General features: G+C 39.5%; 1 protein-coding gene across 2 annotated transcripts in view; it reads left to right on the top strand.

Moving 5' to 3' along the window:
• RTN1 (reticulon 1) overlaps window positions 1–26,254 on the top strand; it is a 286,071-nt gene extending 259,817 nt beyond the window's left edge. For both annotated transcript variants that reach the window (XM_011961922.1, XM_011961923.1), the window contains 6 exons: window positions 14,427–14,634; window positions 16,439–16,577; window positions 18,050–18,119; window positions 18,725–18,771; window positions 18,861–18,919; window positions 25,452–26,254. In XM_011961922.1, the coding sequence (XP_011817312.1) occupies window positions 14,427–14,634; window positions 16,439–16,577; window positions 18,050–18,119; window positions 18,725–18,771; window positions 18,861–18,919; window positions 25,452–25,494 (566 nt within the window). In that variant the 3' untranslated portion in view covers window positions 25,495–26,254. The remainder of the gene's footprint in view (window positions 1–14,426; window positions 14,635–16,438; window positions 16,578–18,049; window positions 18,120–18,724; window positions 18,772–18,860; window positions 18,920–25,451) is intronic.
• Window positions 26,255–26,712: the final 458 nt, after the last annotated feature.

Below are 26,712 nucleotides of genomic sequence, written 5' to 3'. Positions count from 1 at the left end.
TATATATTTAGTAGAGGCAGGGTTTCACCATGTTGGCCAGGCTGGTCTCAAACTCTTGACCTCAGGTGATCCGCCCGCCTCAGCCTCCCAGTGTGCTGGGGTTACAGGCGTGAGCCACTGGGCGTGGCCTCACTTGACCTTTGAAAAAGTAACATTAACTTGTCACATAGCAAGTGGTGTAGTGCTGCCTGAAATATTTTCTGGACCAAAATGGAATAAAATTACACAGTTAAGAATATGGTACCATAATGCAGATAATTATGCATAATTTATTACCATTTTATATTATCCACTTATATCACATTTTTTGCCTTATAAATAAAATATAAATAGCGGCACTACTTGTCTTTTCAGTTCATACATTTTTAATAAACTTTCTGAATAGTGTAGCCACTATTGGGTCATTTGAATGCATTTAAAATATTTTTACCAAAACAAAAATTTGGACTATGGCAAAGGAGTTTCTAGAAACTTGACGTAGGATTTAATTTCCACTTAGCTGTTAATTCAAACCTTGGATCACTTCTGTTATTCTTCTTTTGTTATTGATTGGATTCTAGAAATAAAGGGAGCACTGGTTTCAACATTTGATGTTAGAATTCTTCAAATCTGCCACTTCACTTTTGGCCAAATTTATTCTAAGACAGTCCCAGGCAGGCTGCAGTGTGTGTGCTCATAGCTGTGGTTTGAGGACCATGATGATCACCAAGCCCAGTCCATTTATCAGATTGACAGGACATACTGATCTCTCATTTCAAAGGCAATGTGTTTCTCCTCAGTTTTTAGCAAAGTAGCTTTAATTTTTACAACTGGCAAAGCAATATAGTAATATGCCTGTCCTAGTAAGTATTCTTAGTTAATGTACACTCAGATGTTAAAACTCTTGCCTGGCTTTTCTGCATTAGGAGGATATTAAAAGAGAAAAGCTGATCGTACTTTGTTATACCAGAAGACCACCAGGGGTAATTCATTCCAGTAACAGAGTTATATTTTTCTTACTTGGGTTCTAAGGAATCTTTATTCAAATACCTACTCTTCTGGATTGGGTACTATAAAGCTTCCTACACAAGTTGATATCACTCTAAGCAAAATCAAAATGTGAAAAATTGGCATTTACACAGCAGATTTGGAATGCAGAAATTCTCTACTCTGATCCCATCACCTCCTACCCTTCCCGCTGAATCATCAGAACTTCGGGCCATTTCCTGGCACTCTGACCACACATGGCCATTGCCACTCTCCCAGTCTATCAGTCACCAGCCATCTAGACTGTCCGTCATTTCCAGCCTGAACCCTAGGGTTGTTCATTTCATTTCTGTCCTGCTGGACCTTAGAGTCCTCTGATCATGCTCCTTGTGCCTCTTCACAGCCCTGGACCAGCCCCACCACCCATTGATCAGAACATTCAGGACCTAATTCTATTGAATGGATCCCCAAGAAACCCTTGACTTTAACCAAGCCCTCTTCACTTTTTGGCGGTCCATTTATTCATTCCTTTTTGAAGCCTTATTGTATTTTTCTAAACCAGCACTATTTAGTAGGAATATAAGCCACAAATATAAATACTCTAATAGCCACATTAAAAAGAAGAAACAGGTAAAATTCATTTTGATTATATATTATATTAATAGATCAAAAGTATTAGCCTTTCAACATGTCAATACAAAAAGCATTAATGAGATATTTTACATCCTTTTTTGTACTAAGTCTAAGATCCAGTATGTAGTTGACACTACAGAACATCTCATTTGAGACTAGCCCCATTTCACACACCCAGTAGCCTTATGTGACTCTTTGCTACTGTACTGGACAATGCAAGCCTTGACTTTTCGTACCCTCTTCGAGTCCCACCATTAATCTACTTAGTCTCAGGAACCTCATGACTCATTTTCCAGGGAAAATTCAAGTTAATTTCCCTTGCTATATTATTTTACCACTTGAAGTTATTTCCATTCCACCTCAACACATATCTGTGGCCACACCTATAACTTCCCAAAATGTCCTTCCATCTTTACCTATCTCTTTTCTTCCTTCTTTGAAAACAACTGTGATTAATTCCATTTTTTCCTTCCTTCGTGGAGACTTTGCTTCAGCACATCTGTTTTCCAAAATCTTCACCCCTCCCTTCCCACTAACATTCCTGGGTTTTGCTCAGCCTAAAGGTTTACTTGTTGCTACTCCTCCCCAAACTATCATCCTCTTTTTTACTTTGAACTTCCCCCCACCCAGCCCCTTGCAATAAGGCTTCCATCCCCACTACTCCTAACACTGCCCCTTGCAAGGTTATGAATGACCTTCCTTTAAGTCTCCAAATCCAGTGGTCCTTTCTACATTTCCATTTCCTTGTTATGTCTACAGCATTCCACACTGTAGCTTACTTACCCCTTTCTTCTGGGTAATGGACTTCTCCTTAGCTGCCATAACCTACACTATTGTGGGGTCCTTTCTAACAGGTGGACCTCTCTTTTCTATGGACCCACTTATTCCTTTGGTTTCATCCTAGACTGCATCCCTTAGCCTTCACTCCATTGGAGATTTCTTCCACTCTCATGGCTGCAGTCATCATATCCATGTAGAATACACCCAAAAGTAAATATTCAGCCTCCTGTACTAAATTTTAGCCCTGCATTTCCAATGGCCTACTGTACATATTCATCTGAATATCATTGGATATATGATATTAAGGACCATGTTAACTCAGGGCTACTGTGACAGAGCCTAAAGAGCAAGTCATTTAACTTCTAAGCTTTTAAAACAATTAGTAGTGTGTGCAGTTGTCAGCCTCATTTCATCTCTGATCTCATCTCTGCCCCAGGCTGTGTCAGAATGCCCTGCTTAGATGTCATCATGTCAGAATCCAGAGATTTAAAGACAAGTGTCAGTTTTTCCCCAAACCAGTTCACCCTCAGATTTCCTGTTTTTGGCAGTGATACTAATTACTCAATCACCCAGCTTTAAAATGTTGTTTTCACCCTTAATTAGCTCTTCCTCGTTTCTCCCACAGTTAGTTACCATTCTTGTCAACTAATCCTTTGTAATATTTCCTTTTATCCACCCCATCTCCTTAACAAATTGTCTGCCACACTCACATACCATCCCACATCCTCTTTCTACGTCGATTCTAGTACTATCTCTTCCGCAAATTCAACTTTTGCCACCTACAACAGTACAAGATGTGTTGGCATTGAGACAACATTTGTTAAAAGATTGTTCAATCTTCTCAGCTAGACCTAAAGTTCCTTAAAAGCAGGATCCAAATTTTAGGATTTCTTCATTCCTGTGCTTACTTAGATAATAGGTGATCAATAACTTTTTAATACTGAAATGACTTTTTACCCAAAGAAATTTCTCTTTAAATATCTAGTTCTAAAAGCAGTTTTAAATATAATCAGATTTCCCTAAACGAATTTTACATAACTTTTGGGGACATTTAACATGTAATGTGAGAGAGGCAACTATTTTGTTTTGGAAAAAGCATCAGATTTAGGGTTTGATCCTGATTCTCCTATTAACTAGCCAAGATACAAGAGTAACCACCCAAGGGGTTCACCTTGCCTGCTGCCTAGACGAGCTGATTCATCAAGACGAGAACTGCAATAGAGAAAGAGTAATTCAAATTAGTCTCTCCGAGCATTCAGGGAGCAGAGTTTTTAAGGATAACTTTGTGGGTTGGGGGAAGTCAGTGAGCCAGAAGTGCTGATTGCTCAGGGATGATAGCATAGGGATTCAAAGCTGTCTTCTTGTGCTCAGTCAGTTCCTGGGTAGGGGCCATAAGATCAGATGAGCCAGTTTATTGATCTAGGTGGTGCCAGCTGATCCATCAAGTGCAGGGTCTACAAAATATCTCAAGCACTGATCTTAGGAGCAGTTTAGGGAGGGTCAGACTTGTAGCCTCCAGCTGCATGACTCCTAAACCATAATTTCTCATCTTATGGCTAATGTTAGTCTTACAAAGGCAATCTAGTTCCCAGGCAAGAAGGAGGTGTGCTTTGGGAAAGGGCTGTTACCATCTTGGTTTAAACTATAAACTAAGTTTCTTCCAGAGTTAGTTCAGCCTACACCCAGGAATGAACAAAGACAGCCTGGAGTTTAGAAGCAAGATGGAGTTAGTTAAGTTAGATCTCTTTCGCTGTCTCAGTCATAATTTTGCAAAGGTGGTTTCAGTCCTTCCCTTTGGGTTTTATAACACCTTAATCTTAAGGAGTGGGCTGTGAAGATGGGAAAAGGCCGTTGACTGCTCTGGCTTTTTCCGGCTGACAGGGGATGAGTAGGAATGGGAGTGAACCCCAAGGTGAGAAGAGTAGAACTGCTTTGCAACTATCTGAGTGTATTCATATAGGCCTGGCTGGGATTTCAAGGCTTGAATGGCAAAAACAGTACTCTTATTTATAGTTTTACTACAGTGTTTAAGTGAACAGCCTCGTATAAGGTAAATAATGAGTTCTAAGATGAGGAGTACAATTCCCAGTTTTAAAAGCAAAGGTTTGAAAGCGTTAGTTTGGGGACTTCTAACCCACAAAGAATTTAGAATTTAGTTTAAACTGCAGGAAAAAAACTCAAGAACAGCTAACAACAGTGTATTATAGTTTTTCTTTTGAAGTATAATTTTTCTCTCTCGTCACCATTTTTGTTAAAAACAAATTATGAGAGAAATGATTTGTTTATAAAATAAATTTTACTCTTACTGTACTTGGCCTGATTATTTGCATAAAGTACAGCAAGAGTAATTATTTTTCATGTAGGCTTTTTTAATTGGCTTTGATAGAACTCTCTTCCATGAAGAACTTTCAATAGTACTTTTTAAAAGCCGAGCCCAGCAATAGGTTTGTACCCTTTAATACCTATGAGGTGGGAAAAATTCCTCTTCTCTTGAAGTCCCAAGATAACTTGGGGTTCCTGGGCCTGTTATAAAATGACGTTCTTTACTTACCACAGGTCAGGAACCTTGTACAGGGACACTGTGGACAAGGTATGAGACCAGATTCCCCAACGGGCTTTAATTGGCTTTTTAAGTCAACTTTGATTCTTTAAAGGAAGCATGCCATTCCAGTTAAAGCCTTGGTAAAATAACCAGTTTCTCCATTTGTGTCCTGTTAGAAAAGAAAACAGATTCTTATTACACTTACGCAATTAACTATACTTCCATAAATTGATAATATTCACAAATAGTTTCCAAATTTTGGAGACATTAGGTAGAGAGGAACAAATGTGCTCCAAATTTTGTTTATAAGAGTATATTTTATTCACTTGTTAAAAGTTGCAAATAGCTCAAAAGAAATAGGTTCTCTTGACTCTGAAAACAAAAGGTTTAGCAATGTTTAACACAATAACTTTCCATGAGAGCCCTTAAAGTTTGTTATTTTCCTCTCTTTCAATAGCACAATTTTTAAAGTTATTTGAGACTACACTTAAGAGTCTTATATCTGATTATAAATTGCCTTTTGAAAAGGATCAAAGCAAGACAAAATGTCTGTGGATGACAAAAGTCTATAGCCACTATTAAAGCTACAATTAACTAGGTATTTGGTTACTTCTGTGGCATACAACAATTTTACATAACAATTATAATTATTAATAATGTACACTAAATTATAATCAACATTATAGAAGTTTCCCATAATTTTGGAACACATACTAATAACATTTATATAAATAAAGTCCAAAGTAAACCAAGCACCACTTACTCTTCTATTTGAAACATTTTCCTCTATTTTAATGTCACAATCTCCAGTGTGGTATTTTAGAGCACCTGTTAAATTTGATAGCTGATTATAGAACAATTTTTACCAAAACGAGACAATTGTCTGTGGATGATAAAAATATTTTAAGGCAGCCACAGTTAAAGATACGATTGACAAGAAAATTTGTTACCTCTGAGGCACACAGTCTGTTAACATAATAATTAGGATGATTACTGATAACATATACTAAGTTATATTAGAATTACAGGGGTTTTACATAATTTCAGAGCATATACCAATAACACATTTTCACAAATATAGACCAAAGAAAGCCAAATGCCATTTCATATTTGACAATGCTTTCTGTGTGATTTTTGTACTAAATAAGCCAAATGTTGTTTTTGGACTTTAGAGGACCTAACATCTAAAATATTAGGTAGAAAAAGAGACATAATTTATAATTTGATGTTGGAAAGTTTGTTAAATATCAAAAGTTTAAAACGCTGGTTATCACAAATTAGAATCCCAGGTTATCACAAATTAGAATCCATAAGTAATTCATTTGGCCAAAATGATAACTCCAAAAAATTCTTTAAAAAAGAAAAACCTTCACTCTGATAGAGGAGACTTAGCTTTCCAAACAACATGCAATGAAGATAGCATGAGGCCAACTAGATCCATCTCTTCTCTTCTTTCCTCCTTTTATTCCCTGCCATTTACCCAAAGGAGAAAACAAGACCCTTTTATTATTTTTTAACATTACATAAAAATCATCTTTAAAAGAGAGAAAAACATATTTCATGTTTGCATTAGTGCACCATTAATTTTAAAGCTAGTGTTTTTAGATAAAATTTTGTACCTTTATTCAGTTTTAATTAGTTTGACCATAGGATAAGATTTTCATAAACCCTTTAGAACCCTTTACAATTTTCCATTAAACAGCAGATCAATTTTCTAAGAAAGCCCTATTATTTAGACACAGGGGCCCAGATTCAGGCCCCACATCAGTATGATTTTGATGTTTTTTGTTGTTGTTGTTTTGTTTGTTTTGAGATGGAGTTTCACTCTTGTTGCCCAAGCTGGAGTGCAATGGTGCACTCTCTGCTCACAACCTCCGCCTCCCAGGTTCAAGTGATTCTCCTGCCTCAGCCTCCCGAGTAGCTGGGATCACAGGCGTGCGCTACCACACTTGACTAATTTTGCATTTTTAGTAGAGACGGGGTTTCTCCACGTTTTTCAGGCTGGTCTCAAACTACTGACCTCAGGTGATCTGCCAGCCTCATCCTCCCAAAGTGCTGGGATTACAGGTATGAGCTGTCATGCCCAGCTGATTTTAATGTTTGAATCTAAGGAAAAAAGCTAAATAATTTCTTTTAAATATGAGCCAACTTGTTTATATCCACAGAATTTTTACAAGATTAACCCTTTACAAACTCTTTCACTTTGCTTAAGCCTTCAGTTTTGTTCTGTTACTCTTTTAGGTTCAGACAATTTTTAATACCCTCTGAACTAGACAAAATTACATTCCCTTTAACAAAAGCTATATTCCCATGCCTTCTTACAGTCTTTTACCAAAAACACATTCCCTACCTACCTTGTATGTACAACTGTTTCTTCAGTGGTCTCAACTTCGTATTACAATGTTAACTCTTAGCAACTTTGATTTTTAGTGAAAAACCTGATAAGAGATTTTAATTATCTTCTAAGGGTGGAGCCTAGGACATCAGACAGAAACGAAGATAAGATCGGACTCCTTTTAGCGTAGCTAAAGGATATGGCTTTCTGTATGTCCCCAGGCCTTATCTATAATCTGCTCCAAAGTACGTAAATCAAACAATTTTCAAAAGTCAAAGAAACAGCTTGACCTTAAAGCATTTAGCAAATTTGATATTTGACCTTAATTTAGACCAAATGTCTACATTTTCAAGACATTTTATTTTACCAATAATCTTTAAAACTGTCTTTATTCCCAAAAGATTCCTAGTCACGTGAACAAAACGGCATTAAAGTTTCTATTTTTCTGACAAAATATTTGATTTAAGCACTTATGTTTCTAAGCCAATTAGAGCTTTTTTATATATAAACATGCAACACATATAAATACACAGACAGGAGATTCAGCACTTGTGAAATTTTTCATTTGCCAGTTTCTTAATTGGATAACTGGCTTCAGGGTGGAGCCCTTGGAGGAGCAAGGCCAGGAAAACATGAATTTCTAGGGCCAAATAAGCAGCATATAAGCAGCTGAAGGCAAAGACAGATCCCCCAAATTAAAGGTGCCATTTTATACTGGATCCTGGATCCCCCAAAGGAGGAAAATACTCAGGAGAAGACAGCACAATGCTTCTACTCTGCATTTTATTGCAAGGTAAGGCAAAGTCAATCAGCCCATTTTGTAATCAGCCCATCTCTCCTGGGAGTCTTATCTCCCAGTGGAGGGTGTGGGGACCTTTGCTTATCTTCCAAGTTGCCAAGAGCATGCTTCTCTGATCCAAGTGTGCAAAGCATTAAGTATCCCTCCATAACTACTGTTAGCCATCCTTTATATTTCCTACCTAATTATCATAATATGAAGTGATTTCTGATACCCCCAAAACTCAAAACCATCAGATAACACGATTCAAAACAGAGCAGAGCCTTTAATTTTGAGAGGGATTTATGTGCTTTTAATTCCTGGGGTTTTATGAGGGAAACAGAGGCTTTTCTTTCCAAAACAGGATCTGTGGTGCCTCCTCTGCTTTTCCCTATGAGTCCCAGGCTACCAGAAGTTATCTCAGGGCCTCTCGTGTGTGCATTAAGAGGGGCAAGACCAAAAAAATGGAGAAAAATAACACAGTCAACTGAGAAGAAAAAACCTTTTTCGAGAAAAACAAGTTCCAAGAAGAGAAAAACATAAAGGCTTTTTAAATATATCTATAGGCTGGGCATGGTGGCTCACACCTGTAATCCCAGCACTTTGGGAGGCCGAGGGAGGTGGATCACAAGATCAGGAGTTCAAGATCAGTCTGGCCAACATGGTGAAACCCCGTCTCTACTACAAATACAAAAAATTATGCAGGCGTGGTTGTGCGCGCCTATAGTCCTAGCTACTTGGGAGGCTGAGGCAAGAGAATCACTTGAACCCAGGACACAGAAGTTGCAGTGAGCTGAGATCACGCCACTGCACTCCAACTTGGGTGACAGAACGAGACTCCATGTCAAAAAATGATAAATAAATCAATCAATCTATAGCTTGTTTATCCACTTTTAATTAAACTGACTTTGAACCATAGTGCTCTTTAAAAAAGAAATCCTTTCAAATCTCTTATTACCTGACGTTAGCTACACCAGGTGGCCAATATTTTTACCTTCTGAACTTTACCAAAGGTAACCTCCTAGGTGCTTCAAAGACATGGTAAACAGTTTATTGTTTTACAAGATTTAGAATTTCCACAAGGTAGTTCAAAGAAAGGAAAATTGAAGAGAGGAAATTAGAAGCTATGAATGGGGGGAGGGGAAACTCAATAAATGGCAAAATTACACAAATAAACCAGAAAGGAATTATTCCAGAAGCCAACAATTGAACCCAGGCCACCATCAAAAGATAAAGCCGTAGCTACTGAGCTATACAGCATTGAGCAACTTCTATTCCTTTTCCCAGAAGGAGCCTAGAGAAGCCAATTTCAAGCTTGGAAAGCTTTTAACTGCCCAAAGAAAAATTTTTAGGACTAACTATGACATGAACCCCAAAATTCCTGTCCTCTGGATGGTGGAAACCAAAAGAAAGTATCCCTACGTGGTCACAAGGTTAAGCTCTTAAGGACACAAAACAAGACAGAGAAATTTTATACAGTATTGGTTTCAGGGACCTGTAGCAAAGTTTGTTAACTGAGCAGCCTGCAAAGCTGGCTTGAAAAGCAGGCTTATAGGGGTTGTAAACCCACATTTTATATCCTGTGATATCCCTCTCTCCATTACAGAATACAGAAAGACAAATTTTTAGCACAAAGTTCACAACATTTGCTATAGCCTAAGACTAGTTTCACAAATCCTTTTTTCTATTAATCAAACCCTTGCAGAGAAGACCAATAGTTTACTGTTTTACCCAGAGAGAGAGACAGAGAGAGACAGACCAGAAAGTTGGCTGGTAAGAATTTCTTACTCTTTTTGCTGGCATACCAGGTTTCTGGGTCCCCTTTCTCTGCAGCTTTCAGAAGAATGGAGTAGCTTCTGATGACCCTGCTCACTTGTGCTATAACAGGGGGGTTCCAGCCACTTTGCAAGAGAAAATCACCCTTTACTGTTTTATGGAACCACAGGCAAGATTCTTAATTTGCAAGATGCTGCCCAGTAGGCTGCATGAGGAACCAAATTAACATTTTCCATCCTGGCAAAATAAACATAACAAAACAGACATTAGTCACCTCTTCAGTACCCAGTATCAGCCTGGAAAAGCTCAAACTTTTTCCCTTTGGTCCCTGTTGTCTTTAATCCACTCCAGGTAAGGACAGATGACCTCCAAATGGTAATTCACCATGGGGTCTCTGGGCAAGGCAAAAAGCAGATAGTCACCCCAAGAAGCCTGTTGGGGCTCATTCTTTAGGGCTCATGGAATGTGACCAAATAAGGACGGTTCTCTGAGTTAGTCCTGCTGGATTTCCATCAGCAACCCCCTCTGAGATCCCTTCCACATATACAAACACACACAAAGAGGAGATGGACAGAAGGCCTTCCAAATTAGATCCCTAACCAAGAACTCCAAGAGTATCCCTTCCAAACTATCCTCCTATTCTCTGTCTGAGAAACTTTCTCGAAATCTTCCTGATTGAGAAGTCTCCCAAACCAGAACTCTTCATACTAGTTAGAAAGAACCAACTGAGACCCCCTCCCCCAGGAGCCAAACAGACTCCCTGCAATGAGGCTACAGACACAGACACCCCATGGTGGAGCTAGAAACAGACACTCCACAATGGGGCTACAGACACCCACCACAGGGCTACATTACCAGTCAGGAGAAGAAAGGAGGCATTGGCAGCACCTAGGATACTCACCAATCTGGACACCCTGCAGTGGGGCTACAGACAGACACCCCACCATGGGACTTAAGTCATGCTGTGATAAGGCAACAGTTAAAGGACATCTCCACAGGACTATTTCTCCATTGCAATTAAACCTATGCACATTGGGTCAGCAGTGCCACACCAGTTGAAAGAATACCAGAGTCAGCCCCCAGTCCAAGAGAACTAGGAGGCCACTTGGGCTGGCTTCTGGATCCATCACTGGAGGGGGGCCACTGAACCATAGGCAGGTAGCCACAAGAGCAATCCTGGATGAGCCCCCAAATTTGTAATTGCCCAAGGACCTTGCCCGCTGTCTAGACAGAGCTAATTCATCAAGACAGGGGAATTGCAATAGAGAAAGAGTACTTCACACAGAGTCAGCTGTGTGGGAGAACCAAGTTTTATTATGACTCAAATCAGTCTCTCTGAGCATTCAGGGAGCCGAGTTTTTAAGGATAACTTTGCGGGTGAGGGAAAGCCAGTGAGCCAGCAGTGCTGATTGGTCAGAGATGAAATCATAGGGAGTCAAAGCTATCTTCTTGTGCTCAGTCAGTTCCTGGGTGGGAGCCACAGGATCAGATGAGCCAGTTTATTGATCTGAGTGGAACCAGCTTATCCATCGAGTGCAGGGTCTGCAAAATATCTCAAGCACTGATCTTAGGAGCAGTTTAGGGAGGGCCAGAATCTTGTAGCCTCCTGCTGCATGACTCCTAAACCATAATTTCTCATCTTATGGCTAATGTTAGTCCTAAAAGGCAATCTAGTTCCCAGACAAGAAGGAGGTCTGCTTTGGGAAAGGGCTGTTACCATCTTTGTTTAAAGTATAAACTAAATTTCTCCTAAAGTTAGTTGAGCCTATGCCTCGGAATGAACAAGGACAGCTTGGAGGTTAGAAGCAAGGTAGAGTTAGTTAAATTAGATCTCATTCACTGTCTCAGTCATAATTTTGCAAACGTGGTTTTACAAGTTTCTAAAGGTTTAGTTTCCTTACCTGTTACATACCTATATAATGGAGTTTATTTTGAGGTTTCAGTGAGATAACATATGAAAGTGCTTTGAACATTTCTGAATCAATGTAAATAGATAATCTTATTACAAAGTATCCAGAATCAACAGCCTATTGTTTCAAGATAACAGTCCTTTTGTTAACCTCCTTCTTAGAAACCTCCTGCAATCTTAGCAAGTAATTGAAAAACGTGCTAAGAGATGACTACACCAAACTCCTGTTACTTAGCTAATGCTTTCTGCCCACAGTTTCTTCAAGGAAAGTCCATGAAGTACCTGGCATTCACAGACTTCTTGAGCAGGTGGCCTCGTGGTTGGAGATTTAGGAGGCTTCCCTAGAGGGCATGCCATTTCTACCAGGTATAAAACAATTCATTCAGAGGGGATTCACTTGAAAATAGCAAATTTTATCTTCTCTTTGTCTGAAAACTCCTTTCAGGCTCTTCTGAGCCCCTTCACATCTCACAAGTGGGTAAGCATCTTCCTTCACACTAAGGAGTGTCCCCTTCAGCACAAATCATGCTGTCTTATAATGTATTTGTTTCCAAATGTGTATGGGCATCATAAAACAGATTACCATTTATTTCTTACCCATTTGTGTGAGTGTGTGTTTGTTTTGTATAATTCACTTATTTTTATATCCCCACCACCCAGCACAAAGCCTGGCACTTAGTTCCTGCTCAATAGATGAAAACAGATGTGTAAGAGGTAACATTTCAGTTAGTGGTGGATGCTTTAGTTTCCTTTTAATTCCCCTTTACCCCTCCCCTGCACAAAGAGAGTAAATACCTGGAGGCCCTGGACCCTCAAAGACCTTCAGCCCTGCTGCCTAGGCTTTAGACCTTTAGCCTAGGCTTGCCCCAATTTATTTTCCCCAGTCCATTCAACCCAGGAGCCGCTGGGCTTCTGTGGAGAGCCCCTGTTCTCCCACTCTGCCCTCTACTCTCAGAGTTCCAGGGTTTATTGCAGATCATGTCTTCCAAAAGATCCCTCTTCCCCACCTGAAAAGGATTATAGCTTTTGGTGCTTCATTCTAAACAAACTCTTCTAAAAGAAAAATCATTTGGTGAACTCATTCATATTTTGTTGTTAAGGACAAGCAAATCTTTAGTGCATTATTCTATTCTAGCATCTTTGCATTAAAAAAAAAAAAAGACAGATGGTAACAATTACTTTCAGGATGGAAAACGGTTAGGCCAAAGGAATGAATTTCTAATGGTCAGACAGTGTCACTGGGGTTGGGATAAGGAGAAGAGAGAGGCTTTAGAGCACAGTCCCTTTTTTATTTTTTATTTTTGCCTCTGGAAACCTGTTTGTAGGACCAGTCCTACTCAGAAGAGAAAAAAATATGTTTCATCCCCAAAACATGCTTGTGAGCTTCTTCTCTATTTCCTAAATGGCAGAACTGTTATAGAGGAAAGGGAACAAATTTTGCCCAACAAAGATCTGCCTACTGGAGTCTTTCTGAGTTAATGTCCCTGATGGACCAGATAGTGGTGGTGGGTGGGGAGTTTGTGGGGAGTGAATTCTCTCTCCAGCTTCAGATTACTGGGAGTATCCTCAGCCTGTTATGAAAGAGACTCTTTTAGACCTGATTTATTCTCCAGCCAGCCTGAGGTAAGTCTGTGGCCAAAGAGAGGGTTAGTACTTTACTCTGCAAAAATTCCTTATGTAACCTCTATTGCCTCGCATTGCCATGAGGGTGTGTGACTTTTTTGATACTGTTCTTTCAAGGTGATTACACAACCATGTAAGATGGGAGTAGCTCCCTGCTCTCTTCAACCTGGTCACTTCTATCTTCCTATGAGCAAATGACTGGAGTCTAATTCTGTAAACCAGGTGTCTGCAGGTACACTGCAGGTGAAGCTGGCAGTACAAAGCACTACCACTTACATTTGGTTGTGAGATGGGAATTTTGCATCTTACTTCTCTTCCTTAAAATTGATTGGCATAACATTCTATAAAAAAACATTTGTCACATCCCCAGTTGGAGAATCAATTCGCATAGTTAAATAAGGGTTTTATGCTTTTTTTTATAACCTGGGACTGGCATATTTAAAGTATTTCCATTTTGCATGACATTTGAAGCACTATAACTACCTTTTTGCATGTAATTTTTTGTTTCTAAGTTGAAAGAGGGTAATAACTGAATGATGGATGCAATGTAGATTTTAAAGCTTGCATTTCAGATTTTTAAATCACAGAATGTAAGCAACAAACCATGTTGAACAAAATGATTTAATCCACATGTCAGCTCCAGGGTCTCTTTTTTTTCTTTTTTCTTTTTTTTTTTTGAGATAGAGTCTCACCCTGTCACCCAGGCTGGAGTTCAGTGGAGTGAAGTGGTACTTCCAGACTCTATATTTTCAAGTTTGTTTCAAAGTCACATAATTCAGGCCACTGTATGGATGGTGTAGCCCACGGAGCTACACCCATCACAATATGGTCAATGGAGATTCAATAGTCTTTTCTTGTATGTGAATTTGTGAATTATCCTCAAGGGTGGAAAAGGCTCTTCCAAACCAAAGTAGAATGACAGTAAGTGCCCTTGGTATAGCCATGTGTCTGCTCACTTGTGTTTAGGAATCCAGATGCCAGGTAAGAACCCACAGCACCCACAGCTGGGTGGAGTGAGCCCCAGTGGTTCACGTGCTGGCTCTGCGGGAGCTCAGCCGGGTGTGTTTTGTGTCTCCCTCTGCAGCTATTGACCTGCTGTACTGGCGGGACATCAAGCAGACGGGCATCGTGTTTGGGAGTTTCCTGCTGCTGCTCTTCTCCCTGACCCAGTTCAGTGTGGTGAGCGTCGTGGCCTACCTGGCCCTGGCCGCACTCTCAGCCACCATCAGTTTCCGCATCTACAAATCTGTTTTGCAAGCTGTGCAGAAAACCGACGAGGGCCACCCTTTCAAGTGAGTGCCTTGGCTGAGGAACCCTCACCCCCTGACCAGGGGCTTTTCCCCTCACCTCTATTTCAGCTCACAGATGCACTTGAGTCATGTTTCTCTGAGACCCAAAAGACCTCTTAGAATCTCCCCTAACACCCTGTCTTTGAATATCTAACATTTCTGGTGAATTTCTGAAACAAACTCGATTATTCTTATTCCAATACTTATTGCTTTGTTGAGTTTTTATATGTACTTACTACTAACAGTAATCATAATCCAACAATTACTTAATCCTCTCAGCAATATGAGAAAGGCACGGCAGGCATTTTCATCCCTATTTACAGGTGGGAACACTGAGTTTCTGAGAAGTGATGTGACATGCTCAAGGCCAGGTGGCCAGTAAATAGCACAAAACCAGAACTAGGGTATTTGGGTCTTTATTTCCATGCTCTCTCTAGAAGTTTAACACCAAAGGGCCAACCTTCTGGCGGGGGTGCAGGGTTCATGAACAGTCTTCTCATGTATCCTCCTCTACATTTTTATACTGGGGAACCTGATTTGATTGCACATTGAGGAGGAGGAAATACAAAAATAAAAGGGCAATCTACTAACTAAGAGGATATATGACATGTGGCAGAGGGAGGTGTTAGCACTGCCAGCTGCTACAACAAAATACCATAGACAGAGTGCCTTATAAACAACAGAAATCTATTTCTCACAGTTCTGGAGGCTGGGAAATCCAAGATCAAGATGCCAGCAGGGTAGGGTTCTGTTGAGGGCCCTCACCTGGGTTGCAGATTGCCAGGTCCTCACTGTGTCCTCACTTTTACTGTGGGATGGAGTGAACAAGCTCCCTTGGGCCTCTTTTCTAAGGGCACTAATCCCATTTATGAGGGCTGTGTGCTCATGATCTGATCACCTCTCCAAGGCCCCACCTGTTAACACTATCACACTGGGGGTTAAGATTTCAACATGAATTTGGGGAAGACATATTCAGTCCGTGACTCTCCTGAAAACTCAAGGCAAATACTGCTTTACTCTTTTTAATCTCAATTCACAGAGTTAAGTAAGCACTTAAAGCACTCCAGAAATATCCTCCAGGTAGATAACAGGTGCTGTCTTAAAGCAGAGGGAAGGCAGGAAAGGAGAGAGGAAGGATGGACATCTGTAGAGGAGCTGGCCAAGCAGAGGAGGCTTAAGCTGGGATGATTTTTATATATTTGTATTTTACATGTTTTTCCCACTCAAGAGTTAAATTTAACCATTTGAACTAATGAAAAATGTTATTACTAAAAACACCACTCAGTAGAATCCATGAGTATTTTAATATGGCCCAGATCACTTGAGTTTTCAGTGCTCTTTCTATAAACCTAGAAGTAAATCCCAGAATTTAAGCATGAATTCTTAGAGTTCTGATGAGGAACAGTTGGCAGCTAGGATTTGGGGCTATCTCAACTACTTAAAAAAAGATAATTCATCTCCATGAAGTCATGTATGCAGAATTCAGCAAAAGAGCTGATTTGACACTGATTTTCTTTCTCTGGTCCCAGCTGGTTTCTCTGAATTTTCAGCCCACCCATGCTGTGTCTTAGGTAGCCAGAAACAGTCACAACGCTCCACTGAGAACCATACTTTCTGTGTTCCCAGTGCACTGGAAGCAGGTGTGTATGGTGCCCTGTGGCCCTCACTGGCTGGCATAACCCCCCAGAGATGACACCCGCCCTCACCCTCAGAGTGAGAGTAGGAACGCTTAGCTGTTACTGGGGTTTGGCAGCCTGTCTCATGATTCCCTCTGATGGAATTCTCTGTGGGGATGGTTTGTTGACAGAGCCTACTTGGAGCTTGAGATCACCCTTTCTCAGGAGCAGATTCAGAAGTACACAGACTGTCTGCAGTTCTACGTGAACAGCACACTTAAGGAACTGAGGAGGCTCTTCCTTGTCCAGGACCTGGTGGATTCCTTAAAAGTATAGTTGCTTAAACTGTTCACTTTACAGTCTTGACTGTTATTTTCCCTAAAGGTGTAATATTATAAACTGCTACATCAAGAAGAATAAAAAGCAAGTGCTAATTATATTCTAGAGTCAGAAGACCTCCAGTGGTATGGCACCATGAACCAGTCTAATCCCTTCATTGCACCAGTGATGAAAATGTGGCTCAGACATTTGTCCAGGGTTGCCCAGTGAGTCACCGGCAGAGATGGAATCAAACCCAGGTCACATAGCTTCTAGCTCTATAGTCTTTAAAACACACCAGATTCTCTCCTTAAACCATTTTTAGTTCCTCCGACAATTTCCCAAAATGAATATTGAGATAAAAAATCTAGATAGGGAATGCGGAAACCATATATACTTTTGCATTGAAAGAAACTCTAGATTCTACTAATATTAATAGTAAGACCTCCGAGTGTGCTTACATAGTTACAGCTGTGAGGCTGAGCCATCTGAAGGGTAGAGGTATGCCCAGCCCCTCACTTGATGAGGATCAGGGGCACCTGGGGCTCTCACTGAATTTGCTGGGTTCCTTTGAACAAGTTGCTTTGGCCTCCTGGTGACTTACGTGTAGAATCAAAGTTAGTCAATCGTGATTCGGCGCGGCCATAAGCAGAGCTGGGGAAGCCTAGGCAAGGTAGTTGTGAAGTTTCTGTGCTCCCACAGCACTTCATACACACCCTGGCAGGGGCTTGTACCGGGAGCTGTCTGGTAACTGTTCAAAGAAGGGCAGAAGGAAAAGTGAAAAATGTGGTCTTGACCCTCAAAATGCCTTACTGGAATAATGACTTGGCCATATAATGACTGAAGAGAGATACCAGGGCAATTATAATTACTTACGTTAGTGCTTTTAAGGCCATGGTTGTATTTGTAGTGTAAAAATTGTGGGCCAGAACAGGGGTCAGCAAATCTTGTCCATAAAGAGACAGATGGTAGATATTTTAGGCTTTGCAAGCCACACCATCTGTGGCACCTTTTCAACTTTGCTATTGTAGCAGAAAAGCAGAAAAAGACCGTATAAAAAGGAAGGGCTTGACTGTGTGCCCATAGACTTCTGAACGCTGAAAATTTGATTCAATATCATTTCATATATTAGAAAATATTACACTTGTTTTGATTTTATTTGAACATTTAAAAATGTAGAAACCTTTATTAACTTGTGGGCCTATGCAAAAACAGGTCAAGGGCCACAGCTTGCTGACCCCTGGCCTAGATTATTTCCTTGAGTCCCTCAAACCTTATAACAAAGTGATCCAAAGGGTTCCAAGAGAACTAAGGACTGGATCCCCTTTCATTGATTCTGTGATGAGCTTTCAATGCCTTTCATTGACTATTGAAATCATGATGTACTCTGACTCAAATTCAAATTCTAAGTAAAAGTCAATGATATGAGATTCTTACTTGTCAGGAAGGGTTTTAGGAGCGCTAATAATGCTTGCTTTCTTCAGTTTGCAGTCCTGATGTGGCTCCTGACCTACGTTGGCGCTCTCTTCAATGGCCTGACCCTGCTGCTCATGGGTAAGAGCAGATGAGAGTGTATACGCCTTCCTTCACACCCTCTGTGAAAACGCTGCTTCCTAGGCTCTAAGCTTTTTGTTTGTTTAAAGAGATTCCTAGGAACAAATGCCAGAGATCCCCGCATGCAGAGCACTTCTCTTACCATCATAGTTCAATTAAAGAGTGTAATATATATTACACACTAATAATGAATTCCTAAGTCTAAAGGGTTTTTTTTCTTCAGACGTAACTGGCTTCTTTTTGGCTTAATATGTGTATATATATATATATATATATATATATATATATTTGGATCTGTTTACGGTGGCAGCTATGGATAGAGATTCATTTTCATCTTGGGAGGGGAGAGTTTATCCTAATTCTAGGAATAATTACAAAATACCTGTACAAGGCTCAGCGTCATTTTATTTTCCCTATGAACTGCCCTGTCATCTTTTATCTAGAATGCTGGATATTGCATTTCAAAATAGGAGATAAAAAATAAAATAAAATGCTGGATATTCCAAATAATTCTATAATATCATATAACCATATTAAAATGTGTCTATAAGTGTATTCTTATTGATAACTCAGAATTTTAATACTATATTTGTTTTTCATCCCAGCTGTGGTTTCAATGTTTACTCTACCTGTAGTGTATGTTAAGCACCAGGTAAGTTCTACATGATGTCAAACAATGACATTAAATTTTGACCTCATCATCTTTGAATGTGCTCATTATTTTTTTTTTCCTTTGTGTAGGCACAGATTGACCAATATCTGGGACTTGTGAGGACTCACATAAATGCTGTTGTGGCAAAGTAAGTCACATAGTGTAATGCATAAAAAAAGAGACTCTCTTACACAGGCCTTTGAGTGGATTAGGGTAGGGGTAATGAGAAGATAGAAAAATGATTGATTGATTTATGATCATTCACTTACTGGAGTCATATATTCATTCTCTTCTCAATTATATTATTTTAGAAAATAAGCATAAGATTTTTAACTCTGAGTTAAATAAAACCCAGTGGTTTATTTCAGGTTTCATAGTAAGTTTTAATGAATGAATGATATTAACCTCTAAGGACTGGCCCATGTACAAGAACAAGATGCACTGGAGGAAAGAAGGAAACTTGATTCAAAAAAGTAAAAATAACAGTTTAAATCAAATGAAAACAATTAGGTTAACATTTTTAATCTTTTAAACAATGAATAGCCCTAATTTTTAAAATCATTAAAATTACTTTTAAAGCTTTGAATTATTTTTAAAACTTTAAAATACATAAAATGTTTGCCAACTAAGTGCATCACAGCATTTTAACTCAACAACTGTGTGTATGTGTGTAATACCACTGCTTTTTAAACCTGAGTCTTAAGCCTTACTTTATGGCTCCCTTATATATTAGGAGATAGAGATTTCAGTTTTACATCTCCACAGCTAACGTGGTCATTAAACTTAGGAGTTTTCCCTAATTCTTACATACAATTTTTAGGTATATAGTCAGCTAAAGTGATAGCTCTTATATTGAATTATTATTCAATATTTTATTTTATTAAAAAGCTAGCCTAATCTTTAGCTACAAATATATGTCACCAAAGGACTAGACTTTTTCGCAAAAACTCTATCTAATTATCTGATAATAATGTGGCTGGACCTAGGTGAGGGTCAGATTTAGAGAGAGGCATTTTGGGTAGTTAAAGATGTATAATGACAAAATAAGAAAGGCTAATCACATTAAAGTTCCTCTGCTATTAGATTATATGTGATGTGCTTCAGTTCTCTCTGAAGTTTATAAACTTGTTTTTTACTGTGTATTATTTACATTTTTCCTCTTAAAGTCATTAGGAACTCATAGGATTCTACGTTGAATTTGGATCTTTGAGAGATCTGTGACACATTTCAAAATGCCTGAACTTATTAGCTTGGACCCAGGTGTAACCAATACCTAATGAAAATCAACACATTAAGCATAAAATAATCATTTTATATTGTATTAAGAAATGGTAGCATAGCACAGTATAAGACTTGGTGGTACCCAAACCTGAGGAGCCTGTTTAAAAATATGAATTCTAAGACTCCACACAGACCTATAGAATTAAAATTTCTAGGATTGGTAACCTGGAATTTATATTTTAATGAACTCTCCAGGTGACTTTTTGGCAGCTAGAACTGTGTTCATAAACTATAGCAAAGAACACCAGAATAGGAGTTTGGAAACTGGAAGACAGAAGTTCTAGACCTAAGTTGTCTAATACTTAGTTTGGGGATCACAAATCACACCTATTACTTTTTCATTTGGTTTGTTGGTTGAGTCCAAAAAGAGGAGTACCTGTTATGTTCTGGACACTTCATATGACAGGAACAGAGGGTATAAAGATAAATGAAATGATCTCAGCCCTAAAAGAGCTCTTAGCCCAGTGGTGCAGACAAAATTATACAGAAATAACTATAATAAAATATAATAAGTACCGTAGAGCTATATGAAATACTAAAGTTGGAGAGATGAGGAAACAATTGTTCCTTCCTGGACGGGATAGTGGAAAACCATTAAGATAAGGTGGCATTCGTCCTGGGCCTTGAAGGATGGTAAACAATCATTACGTGGATGATAAGGGGAAAGACGTTGCAAGAGGAAGAGGTAATAAAGCAAAGACAGAGAAGCATGAAAATGTAAGTCATGTTCAAGAGGCAACAGTCAACCAGTATGTCTAGAGCTTAAATGAGTCAAAAGATAAACTGGAAAGAATGTAGGAAGAGAGGCTGAGGCCAGGTGGTGGATGCTCTGTGGAGTTGTGACTCCAACCCAGCAGGAAATGGCCAGCCCTTGATGTTTTTAAGCAGGGGATTGATGTCATCAGTTTTTTAAAGATCACTATGTCAGTCTAGTGAGAAAAGAATTGGAGAGGGGAAAGACTAGAGATGTAGCCATCAGCTAGGAGGTTATCATAATTCAAACAAAAGTGACAAGGGCATGGCCTGGTTAAAATGGAAGAAAAAGAGAGATGGCAGAGAATATAAAGTATATACAGTGTACTTATTAAGTTACAATTGGAAATCAATGCTGTGAAAAGGAATGGAAAGGAAATGTTAGCTATGACTAATATGGCTTCTGTAATTGAGCTTCAGGCAGAGTTGGCTCTTAACTTCCTAGTAGCTAGGACAAAAACAGACACTAGGCAAGTTACATGGTTCTTCCTATCTATCAGAAAGGAGGAAATAACAATTCTTCAAAATAACCTGTTTTGCCTGGCACTACATTTTGAAGGAAATTTATTGGTGGGTTCTTAACTCTAAGGCTTCTTCAAACTCTGAAATTCTAATTCTACCTTAGAATAATTCCAGTGAAAGAACTTACACCATTTTAGTGGGACAGTTAAGAACATGATTGTTAGACTCAGATAGACTGAGTCCATTTCTGGCATTTTTAGCTGTATGAGCTCATCATAAATGTTATTTGACTCTATGAGCCTATTTCCTTATCTGTAAATTGGAATTGTTAATACCTCACAGGGTTCTTGGTGATCAAATGAGGTAATGTCTGTAAAGTATTCTTACTGGGATGTTGGAAACCCTCATTGTCATCATCATCATCCTGTTACTGCTTAGAGATCAGTTCATGGGGCTTGGAGGTAGAGGACAGTCCCAGACTGGGCCAGTAGACCCCAGGACCACCCTCTCCTCCATACTGAGTGACCCTGTCTAGGTCGTTTTACCTTTGTTTGTCTCAGTTTTCCAGCTTAAAATGGGGGTTAATAATACATAATAACACTTCTTAGAGTTTTGAAAATGAGGAAAAATGCCTCAAATTTCAAAAGGCAAAATAAACACTGTAGAGGAAATTAAAGCTTTGAGTAAGTGAGACCATAATAAGAAATCTGCTTTAAGTGAATACAATTCCCTCTGTCTAGGTGAGTTATATTTTAGATGACAAAATAGCTTGTAATTTTACCTAGAAGCTCTCAGTGACCTTTGATAAATCTCATGGAATAAAAGACATCCTGAAAACTAAAATTGGAAAGGAGCTGTCACGATCTTCAAATGAGAAGAAAGATTCTAGATGTTATATTTGATAAATTGAAGGCCTGATTTCAAGCAAAAATGCAGAATGAATTAGTGAAACTGTAGATATTCAGAATATATCATTGTATATTCACTAAACCCTGAGATGAGATAGACTTCCCTAGCCAGTGAGTATTCTGATTTTAGTGGGGATGGTCAACAAGTCTTCTTGGTGTCCTTGTGGAAAAACATGGAGATATATGATCCAGATGACAGCACAGGTGGTAGAATTCTAGAAGGTTGAAATAGTAGACCCTAAAAATGTTCATTAATCCATCAAATATGTGTCTGGGGCAAGGTATGTGACACACGGCTCTGCCTTTGATCCCATTATTTTCAACCCCATTACTTCTCATGACTATTGAAGACAAATCAATTATCTTTGTCAAAGTTCCAGATGATGTACAGTTTGAAGTGAAAGCAAATTCAGAAGATGGCAAGCTCAAGATTCAAAATGAATCAAGGGATCTTGAGTAAACAAGAATGCTGAATTGAAATCAATAAAATGAAATTAATAAGGAAAGTGAAGTCCTACATTTAGGTTTCTAAAAAGTCAACTTTACAACTATAGAATGCGGGGAGGGATAGATGAGAGAGGGTAACAATAAGTGTGTATATAAAAAATACCTCAGGAGGCCGGGCGCAGTGGCTCAAGCCTGTCATCCCAGCACTTTGGGAGGCCGAGACGGGCGGATCACGAGGTCAGGAGATCGAGACCATCCTGGCGGACATGGTGAAACCCCATCTCTACTAAAAAAATACAAAAAAAACTAGCCGGGCGAGGTGGCGGGCGCCTGCAGTCCCAGCTACTCGGGAGGCTGAGGCAGGAGAATGGCATAAACCCGGGAGGCGGAGCTTGCACTGAGCCGAGATCTCACCACTGCACTCCAGCCTGGGCGACAGAGAAAGACTCTGTCTCAAAAAAAAAAAAAAAATACCTCAGGGGTTTTTAATTGCTTGATTGGTCACAGCCAAATGTGAGTGAATGATGTGCTGAAGCATCTTTAAAAAATCAATGCAAGTTGAGTTGTTATTAGTATGAGTACAAAGTCTAAATCAACAGAGGCAACAGTCATATTCCACATTAGCCATCCCATACCTGTATTCAGTTTCAGGGTTGGACATTTTAACAGATGCATTAATATATTGGAGTAATGCCCCAAAGATGACCAGGGTATTAGAAATGTGATAGTTAATGGGCAGTGAAGAGTAAACTTTGCTTGGGATGATTACCCTGAAAAAGAGATGACTTTAAAAGGACACCATAGCCATTCTCAAATACTTGGAGGTCTAACATGGTAAAAAGAGTAGGATTTCTCTTTTTCTCTCAAGAGCAGTGAATGGAAATTTCAGAAGCTCTGAGATTTGATTGAAATATGGGGGAAAGAGTAATGATTAGAGTTGCCATCTGCCCCATGAAGGAGTACTCTGGCATTCATTCAAGTATTCAAATAGAGGTTAGACGGCCACGACGGCCATGGTGTCCTCCTGGCTTCTCCTCCTCTTGTCCACCTCCCTTCTGGTCCTGTCACCCCAAAGGTTATCTCATGTCTAGGGCTCCAAACTTGTGTCTCCAGCCCAGACCTCTTCAACTAAGTACCAGATCTGTCTGCTTATTTATGTAAGGTTTCTCTAAAGTGTCTCATAGACCGTTCAGATTCACTTAGCCACCCATCTTGCAATCTTACCCCAGAACTTGTATTTCCTTCGGTCATCACCATCTTGGTAAATGGCATTTTCACCTGGTTCCTCAGGCCAAAAACCAAAGAATCTTCCTTGATTACTCTTCCTCTAATCCTAGCCTGTGCATTCAGTTCATGAACAGATCAAGTGGGTCCTGCAGCCTCATCTCTAAACTAACCCTGAGACTGTTCCCCTCTCTTCACTTCCATGTCTACCATACAATCCAGGCATTGCCTTCTAGTACTTAGACTGCTTTGGGTTTCTCTGCCTCTATTCATTGCTTCTACTCCCATTTCCCCATTTTTTTTTTCACATGGCCACCATCATGATGTTCTTACATTAATCAGATCACGTCATTCCCCTGCCTAAATTCATCAATGGCTTCCCATCACACAGGTTAGAATCTAAACTCCTTACCACATCCCACAAACTCCAACATCCACCATCTGGTCCCTGCCTGCCTTTCAGGCCTCCCCTATCCATACCCCAAGCACACGAGCTTCTCAATTCCTTGCTGCCAGCTTGTCCTCTCTGTAATGCCTCTGCACTCGTTACTCCCTCTGCCTGAAACACTTCACATCCAGATCTTGGCCTGATGGCCCCTTCCTGTCCTCTGAGGATCAGTTTCTCAGATGAATGGATTTAAAGGAAGTACTGCCCACCTTACCACTGTGCCCCTCGCTGCCTGCCATACCACCTTGTTTTTCTTTATAGCAGTTATCACCATCAGAACTTCTCTTGTCTTCTAGTTTATTTCTGTCTCCTCAATTCCTACAGGAATGAAAACTCCACGAGAGTAAGCATCTTTTCCCTTTTGTTGACCACTGAATTCCAGTACATGGAAGGGTACCTCGTGGCACAGAGGGAGGTCTCAATCAAAATCTGCACGATGAGCTCTGCATGATGAGCTCATAACTCTTCAAATTAATAACACACTTCCAGTGTAAACCTGTCCTAAAATCATGCTGCTACATTATGAGCATCACAGAATTTCAGGACCCTGGAGATAGCTAGTCTATGCCGACATTTTAATGATGAGTATTTAGGACCAGGAAAGTCCCTTAGCTTGCCAGATGCCACATAGCTAATTAATAGAATAGCTGAGACTAGGACCCAGGTTTTTAAATTCCAGTTGTGGGTAGTTAGACTACTCTGAGGGTGAACATAGGTTTCTTTTCCTATGTCTGACATAGGAACAGGTTACATCCCTAGTTATATAACCATTCCTAGTTAGGCTCATCTTCCTGGCATGGTCAGTAATAGCACTTTCTCTCTCTTTCTGAAGTGTCCCAGATGGGGGATAAATAATCACCCTAACTATATCATAGCTTCTGTAATCCTGAAATAAGTTAATATGTTCATCCACCTAAAAAGATAAAATATGTGGCTTTCTTCCAATTCTCTTTTTTGTTGCTGTTATTTTCATTATCCAGTTTTTACTTCTTTCTTACTGCTTTATACAAGAGTATTTACAGATGTGCATACATAAAGACTATAATATCTTCTGGAATACTAAGCTCTTTGGTCACTTAGCTAATTAAAGCAGCAACACATAAAATGATTTCATAATAACACTTGTGATTTACTACCTTTTGATATTGTCTTTTTAGGATTCAGGCTAAAATCCCAGGCGCCAAGAGGCACGCTGAGTAAACTGATTTCCCACCGGGGACTGGACACAAACAGGAATGTCTGGAGTGGTAACAGCTCTCTTCTTACTCGTTACTGCAAATTGATTGTTCCCCTCCTCCCCCCAGTACCATAATCTTAGAGACAAACCTTAAAACAGCTGTTTTTAGGCTGTTCCTTGTACTCTTAGGATATTTGAGTCACTTGTGTCAACCACTAAAGTATAGAGAAAAGTGTATTAGATGTGGTTTTTAATTTTGTGTTGCTAAAAAAAGTGCATGATGGTGAGAGCCCAATTTATCTTTCCCTCTTCGGTGTTCTTCTCTTCTCTGCAATGCTTCTGTAGCTTCTAACGTTCCCTGTGGCTAAGCCTTTCCTGCCGAGTGCTCTGATGCAATAGTGGAAATCGCTTATATGTCCTTGGGTTGCTGGTTGGATTAATCTTTAATAACAATATATAGAATTGTAGACTGATGTTTTAGCATTTTTCCAACACACACAACGTAAAAATAAAAACAGTCAACCGTACTTATGGTAATCAGTTTTGTATAACTTAAAATAATTAAATAAATGAATAAACCCAAAACAAACATGCCGTAGTTTTGTTGTATGGGATTGGTGGGCTGATTTACATGTATGGTTACTAAAAAGTACCAGCATGTTAACTTTGTTACAATTTGTATTACTTTCTCTGTAGTTCCTAATGGATTCAGTTACGGACTCTGGATATTTGCACTTATGTACTTGATACTGAATGCATAAATAAATGTTACTAAATGTAGAACGTTCTCCCTCTCTTCTCATGCATGGTCCCACCAGAAAACACAAAAGCTTGAAGTGATGAAGTCACTCAATGACATTCTGGGAGGGCTGAGAGCAAGTGTTCACCTTATTTCTCTCCAGCACTGTGGAGTCAAACCCCAGCCTGGCTTATGGTTTTTCTGGGTCATTAATAGAAAACTGAAAAGTGGTAAACTGTCAATCACTCTTCACATTGTACTCTGTGGGGTGGATGCAGATATTTAAGATAGTTTTAAAAAACTTGAAAGTGATATAAATCCTTACATAAACTGTACAGCAATATGCAACAAAACACTGGCAAAAACAATTGTAATTGCCATGAACTCACCCTTTCAGTAATTACTTATTAAGCACTGACTGTGTGCCAAGCACTAAGAATAGGGCTGTGAATAAGAGAGATGATAATTCCTGCTCTTACCATGTGAAGTCTTCTAATAATTG

This window comes from Colobus angolensis, unplaced genomic scaffold (genome assembly GCF_000951035.1).
Source record: "Colobus angolensis palliatus isolate OR3802 unplaced genomic scaffold, Cang.pa_1.0 Scaffold57, whole genome shotgun sequence".
In the NCBI taxonomy this organism is placed as follows: domain Eukaryota; kingdom Metazoa; phylum Chordata; class Mammalia; order Primates; family Cercopithecidae; genus Colobus; species Colobus angolensis.
Note: the sequence above shows the minus strand (reverse complement) of the source record. Positions and strands in the feature narration are given on the sequence as shown.